Source organism: Phalaenopsis equestris, unplaced genomic scaffold (genome assembly GCF_001263595.1).
Source record: "Phalaenopsis equestris unplaced genomic scaffold, ASM126359v1 Scaffold000402, whole genome shotgun sequence".
Lineage (NCBI taxonomy): Eukaryota > Viridiplantae > Streptophyta > Magnoliopsida > Asparagales > Orchidaceae > Phalaenopsis > Phalaenopsis equestris.
Window position 1 is genome coordinate 116,018 of NW_018164844.1, and position 7,340 is coordinate 123,357.

The 7,340-nt window shown below is 34.2% G+C and overlaps 1 protein-coding gene across 1 annotated transcript; it reads right to left on the minus strand.

Annotated features, from left to right (window-relative positions):
• Positions 1-547: 547 nt before the first annotated feature.
• Positions 548-7,119, minus strand: LOC110026875 (glycylpeptide N-tetradecanoyltransferase 1-like). The gene is made up of 2 exons (XM_020728066.1): positions 5,667-7,119; positions 548-650 (listed from the first exon to the last, which is right to left on the minus strand). Exon 1 carries the CDS (start codon positions 6,999-7,001, stop codon positions 5,697-5,699), a length of 1,305 nt encoding a protein of 434 aa, XP_020583725.1. The 5' UTR covers positions 7,002-7,119; the 3' UTR covers positions 548-650; positions 5,667-5,696.
• Positions 7,120-7,340: the final 221 nt, after the last annotated feature.

The following is a 7,340-nucleotide window of genomic DNA, read 5'->3' on the forward strand; positions in this document are numbered from 1 at the left end:
TCTCTCACAACCACCACAACTACTTCAGGTACATTTATAAAGTGCTTACAACACATACTAGCAATTCATACTTTCTACTCCATCACCTGGCTAAGGAAACCCATCTAAAGAACAAGGTTCACATGGATTAAAATTTTAGAGTAACTCTCCCTCTGTCACTACTCACAAATTCCCTAGAGTCAAATGATCATCCATTCTCTTTTTCTTTATTAAAATCTTGATTGACATCAGCATGTTTAATAATAATAATCTAACATGGTTTTCTAACCCAAAAGGAAATTTCCCCACTTAGTCAACGCTCTGCTTTTATTCACTCTCATAATGAAAATGAAATCGACTTAGGCTAATATATAGGGTTGCCGCGCTAAAATTTCAGGCATATAGTGTTGCGGCATTGCCCAGGTAGCGATGTGGTGCTAGGACCTCAAGTCAAATTGTAAAAAAGAAGTCAAAAGTGTCATAAAAGCATCATTAATTACACTAAATTTCATTGAATTTTACATCAAAAAAATAGTCAACTCTTGAAATACATTGAATGAGCGATGTTTTGATATGCTTGGGATTTTGATGATTCTAAATACTAACAGAAAGTTGCCAAAAGCACTTTGACTTGATCGGTGCTGCGATGCTAAAGAGGTAATATTGCGGCGCTGTAAGTGAAAAAGTTACAGTTTGTAAAAAGACAAAACCGCATTACGAATATCGTAAGTACAACACAACAAAAGATTCTCAAATCAACGACACAACGTTAAGAAACATATGATGTGAGCCTACATATCAAGTACTGTATTGCTACAAAGCACGAGTTGTGACGCTACTTATCTTTGCATACAATACATGTAAAATTACACATCAAAAAACAAACAATACAAAACACTCGGTGCCGTAGCGCTAAACCATTAAAGCCTACATGCTTCAACCTCCAACACATAATTTGATTAAGTTTCATTTTTTCAGACAAACTATAAAACACAAAAATAACAAAATATCAAATAAATCTTAGGTTGCCTCTCAAGTAACACTTAATTTATAATCCTCAACCTAAATATGTCAAATTCTATTTAGAATGAACCAAGCTGATAGCTACTTTATATCAGTTTACATGCCCTCTTAAATAAGGCTTTAATATTTTATCATTAATTTCAAAATGGGCATCTTTTCCATCCTAAATATCAATTACTCCATATGGGATAATTTTACCCCCTATAGAAGGCTATAAATATCTTTAACTAGAAATAATTTCAATTTAGAATTAAGTAATAGATTTTTTTTTTTTTTTTTTGATGCATTTACATACCTATCACCCAATTTCTATGAATTTATATATCTAACATTTAAACTTTACTTTTTGGTGCTTCTGACCATACCATCTTTTACTTTGCTCCTTATAAATCTTCAGCATTCACATAGGCTTATAATATGATGTAATCTAATTCATTTAACTAAAGTTGTCTTTTTTCTATCAAATCTTTTAAGTTAAAGTTCAAGTCCTCAATCACCCAATATGTATTATGTTCCAATCAAGAGACAGAAGACAAGGCTATAAATGAACTAACGCACATGATAAATAATTCAAGCTCAGCTTAATTAATAGTCAATCAAGTTTGATATGGCTAAGCTTGTTTATTTATGTCCACAAACAAACTTGTTTGTTGTTCATTAACTTCATTTTAGTTGTAATTGTTGTGTGTGTGTGTGAAATAGTGACTTTAGATAATTTCAATAAATTCTAGTAAATAATTGAACTAAGATCAATTTTCTTTATGACCTTATGAACCCATGATATTAGTGATATGCAAGATAGATATTTAGATCCCGAAAATGTTCTCATATTCTTAATGTAAATATTCTAGGGCTAAAGTTTCCACAAAGAACATTTTTCTTAAGATTGATAAATATATATCAGGTGATGCTTATGAAAAATCTAAATTAAGACATCTTGCATGTGTTTTAACTTTCGTTTATTTGATGATAATCACTCTCATTCAATGAGGAATATAATGACTCAAAGTAAATATAAGTCATAATCCATGAGCATTGAAGCACATTTAAATGGGCAATCTTTAATGTAGGTGGGGATGGAGAAATTTTAAGGCTTGCTAGGGTTCATTTGGTGATGAACAAAGATTTATTGGAAGTGAGGGTATAGGTGAGATTTTAGGATGAAGGGAACATAGTCATAGGATTGTGATCAAAATAATCTATGTACTGAATACAAAAACAAAATTCTTCCTATAAGAAGCATTTTTCTTTAATTTTTAATAATATAATCTTGGTATAATGAAGCTCAAGAGACTGAAAGCCAAGAAAGATAACCTCATAGATCATAGGAATTATATTCTGGAACATTAGATGAAGTCTGGATCATTAAAAAAAGCCTAGAACTATAACTAAATACTCTATAACCCTCATGAGAACAAAGTAGAGTAAGAAAATGAGGGATGGCCCTAGGAGAAGACAACCAATGAAAAAAGATTATCGTACAAAAATAGTCTATGACAACAGAACAGGAAGCAAGAAGAAAAAACAAGTCGACTGACCTAAGAAAAGGATGAATATTCTATGAAAAGTTATATTTTTCCTAAGCAGATAGATTGACCTAAAGAACAAGCTCTAACCTAAGAAATAGACAGACTAACCTTAAGTATTAATCTAAGGGTTAGGAGGATGGCCCTGATCAAGATCCTATGTCTGTCCATCATTCCAAATCATTATAGTTTTTAGTCTACTTTGCCAAGAAAATGGTCAGAATTTTTTAGATTATCCATGTTATCAACTATGAGTTGTGTCGTCCAAGGGGATCTAGCAAATCTGGAAGCGTAAGCGGAACCTAATCTTAGGCTGATATATGAGACTTATACTCCACATTCACAAGAATGGAGAAGCCCGAGAGAGGCTTTAGACCCTAAGGTTTTGGAATCTTCTAAATTGTAGAAGAATCTTGGGTATTAGAATTTACAATATAACCACGCCAATGATCATTAGACTCAAAATGTTAGACTTGCATCTTGTCAGATCAAGAATGGCATTAACCAACCTAATCACATATCTAAATGAGAGGCTACCAAATGGAAGAGTGGAAAACGCACCCTAGTGCTAGCTAGATGAAGAAAAAAGCATGTGTGTGATGTCCTAAAATTAAACCTATACTAAATGCAGACTCACAAAATCATGACATGATGTGCATTAATAAGGCTAGAAGCTGGCTTATCACCTATCCATGTCCAGCATGATGAGCCAAATGATCGGTCGCTACTCCAATGAAAAAAATAAGTTGGGTGTGCTTTCATTTTTTATATATAGCACTAACATGTGAACTAGTGACATGCAATCCTAATATTATATTTTTCAAAACAAATTACCTAAGCATAAAAATTGCAAAACATCAAAATGCAGTCATTATAGAATAATAATAATAATAGAACAAATAAAAAAAAAGTAAATTTGTAACTAAATGTCCTCCTAAACCTGCTACCCTAAAATCTCATGCAACATAGATGTTAGTAATAACACAAATTATAACTATAAACATTAATAATAACACAAAATAAAACTCTAATCATATCATAATAACTCAACTTCAAACATGTATTATCATAATCATTGAAACAAAAAGTTGCTACACAATCCAAGCAGATTGCACAAGTTTATTTAATAGGTGTTTAAGCATTAATCTTTCAATATATAAGTGGGCCTAATCATAATGAACAAAACTATAATCAATTGAAAGGAATTGATATAGCAGCAAGAAATTTCTTTATTTTTCTTTTTATGCAATGATGAAGATGACATGAATGAATTTTTTTTTCCTTATTTTTTCTTTTGTTTTTCTTATGCATGATAATAATAAGAATTTTCTATTCTATTTTAAATTAAAATTAATAATAAGTGAAACAAAAAATAAATATTTTTTTACATTTTATTAAAGATGCATGCCAGGTAAATATATTTATAATTTAATTTATAGTCACGTATTATAATTTAATTTAAAATGTAAAAAAAATATTTAATTAGTAAAATGTAATTATGATACTTGACCATATTTAAGTATAAAATGTAAACAAGCCAAGCATGAACATTCAAATACGTGACAAAAAATGTACAAATACGTGACCATATTTAAGTATAAAATGTAAAATATGTTACGTGACTATTAAATATACTTAATAAGTTGATATGTATATTTAGATTAAATTATAACATCTTAATGATTGGATCCTCATATTTAAACAAATACGATTCATCCTAAAAACAAAAAAAAATTGGTATTATGCATGATTTTTTTTAAATTATGATAAAACCAAAAGATAACTAGTCACTAAACAGAAAATTTAAAATATCAGCATATCAATGCATATTTTGAAAACTCAAAGTAACACACGCTTATCAGGAAATAATTCATTGATTAATTTTCATCTGTTTTAATTTTTCATGTCTAACGCAGATCGTTGATCTGCGACTTGAATTTTTTACACTTTTTATCAGGAATTTATAAAACAACTTCTTGTAATAGAATAATTCATCATATAAGTATAAGTTTGTCATCCTTCTTAATTGTAATAAATCATCACTTAATCTCAAAAAAGTAAAATCTGAAACTGTCACAGGCATAGATTATAGTTAGCAATTTTTTTTTCTTGGTACATATTTGCATTTGCATGATTGCCCTTTTCATACCAACAATGTTTGCTAGGAAGAGAGATCCATAGAGCTGTAGAAATAAGAATTACAGGTGAATATTAAAGGAAAAAGAAGGGGGCAAAACGTGTCAGCAGTACAAAACACAAGCTGGCGTTGCACAATGGTCCTTCAAGCATTCTTGGTAATATCAACCAAAGTTGATTGTGTTTTTAAGGAACGGTAGAATAAGAATTTCAAGTGATGGGGCAAAAGGGAATATCTGAAATTTAAGAGGGGGGAATGGATGCAAAGCTTCCGCCTGGTACTGAAAGCAATCCAAAAAATGTTTTTTATTAAAAGCAACACATAGGCACAATTAAATTTTGATAGATTTTGGGAGATTTTGAATTGAAAGGTTTATCTGGGCTTAGTAATAGAAATACAGCCTTACAAATAGGTAATAAATAACTAAACTTCTGTACATATGATACGTTCTTTTCTACCGAGAAGCTCATACTTGGTCTGAAATATGTCAAAAGTTGAGCTTATGGATCCATGCATTGCAACTTAAAACACCAGAATGAATATTTGCATCACCTAAACAACCAAAGACAGTCCAGAACTTACAACTAAATATGCATGAGATTATAGATAAGTATTAATCTCCACATCCACCAAACTATTAGAAGACACTGTTTCCGCTAATTAATATATAGAAAAAAAACTAAACCTCCGTGATTAGCCAATTTAAGTTGCAATCAAACCCAACAACTAAACAATCTTAAGAAATAGAGATTTCAATGATTATCACCCGCCAGCATTTGATAGCATTAAATTCAAGAGAAAAATAATAAGGAAGATTTACATAAATAGCACTCAATTCCTGCATCAATCTCACCAAACATATGACAAAATCCAGTAAATCGATTAGTGTGATACCCTACCATCCTGAACCCAAAAAAGACTTGATCTTAAATAAGACCAATGCCATCCAATGACACGGACATTGAAATCATAAGCTTTTGAAAATGAGAACAGAACCATACCTTCAAACTTAAAAGCATGATGATCAAAGGCTATAAGAGGACTAGACCAAGTTCTGAAGGCTTTAGAGCATGTCTAAGTCGATAGTTGTACAAGTAATAATGTAGCATTCCATCTCCTGGCCCAAACTTCAGATCCTTAAGAAAGGACTCGTTCTCCATGACATCCAGCGCATTGAACACATCATAGTCCTTTTGCCTAGCCACTATAAGGGCGTCATTCATCAACTGCAGCAAAGGAGTCTTTGTTGCCACATTATAGAATGAGTAAGCGGCCTTCAAGGTTGAGTAGTTAGAGTTGTTAAGTATCAAAGATGGCAGAGTGTAGAAGCTACAAATATCAGTTATCTCATGATTCTCAGGGCTCTCTACCAAGTAGCAATCCACCACATCCTCCCTGGGAAGAAGCCAATGCTCCACATCCATCTCATCAAAACTAGGTGCAACAGCAAACCGAGACAAGTAATCCCTCAGCAGTCTCATCACTGCTGGAACGTCACGGAGCTCCATCTTTCTGAACCCAGGGGTAACAGGTGATGCCGGCAGCTTGAACAGCCTAATTGTACGGCTCATGGTCATCCTCGCCCCAAGCCTAGAGAAACCCACATCGATGAGCTTCTTAGGATTAAGCGATCGGTGCCAATACTGGCAGGTTGCAATCGGCGTCGGAAGGACAACACCGGCAGTATAAGCTGCTTGCCAGATATCTTCTAAATGGATTCTTCGTGTAACCTCCTTAATAAGTACAGGCGCAAGCCGCTTGGACCTCAGCTTCTTATGAACGCAGAGGAAGTTTACCTCCGCCATCAAAACCACATCGTTGCGCACGCGGATCCTCGCGGGGACGCCGGTGATGAAAGCAACAAGCTTTTTGTTGGCTTTGACGCGTACGCCGATGTGCCATGACGCGAAGTGACCCGGAGGGCGGAGAGCCCAGTTGAGGAATTCCTTGGAGTAGTTAAATCGGAACATGTTCTCGTCGTCCTCGACGTAGTTGTTGGTAAGGAGGTTGTAAACCTCGGTGGCTGTGGCGTCGTCTTCGATGTCGCATGTCGTCCATTCGTAAAGGGAGGGGAGATTGTATGGTTCCTTTTTTACTTCCGACACCGGGGTAGGGAGCTCAATCGGTCCTTCGGGAATGGAGGAATCACCGAGATCTTTGAATTGACCAACGGGTTGAGTTTCCCAGAACCGGTGCCGCTTCGTCAACGAGAGCGACTCGTGGATTTTGTGGGTGACTGCACCGATCGACGGCGGGTCAGTAGCAGGAGTTGTAGTGTTATGGTCGTCGCCAGAGGAACCGGATGAGTTCGAGGAAGATTCGCCGCCTTGTGCCATATACGAAGCCGAATGGGTGGCAGGACAATGGGGCAGAAAAGATCGGCAGCGAATGCGATGATAAGAGAGTAACCTAGGGATTCTATGGGGTTTTCTTTTCTATGACCAAAAATGATGGGGATTGTTTACAAGGTTGATTTTAATAGAGTAGAAAGGCATTTAAGGGTATATAATATTCTAATCTTTAAGTTATTTATGAATATCATTAATATTAATTTATTATGTGTGTGTGTGTGTGTGTGTGTATATATATATATATATATATATATAGTACATTTAAAAACAGTCTCCATAAATCCTGGGACAATCCAGTAGTAGGTTACCTCATTTCAGTCGGTC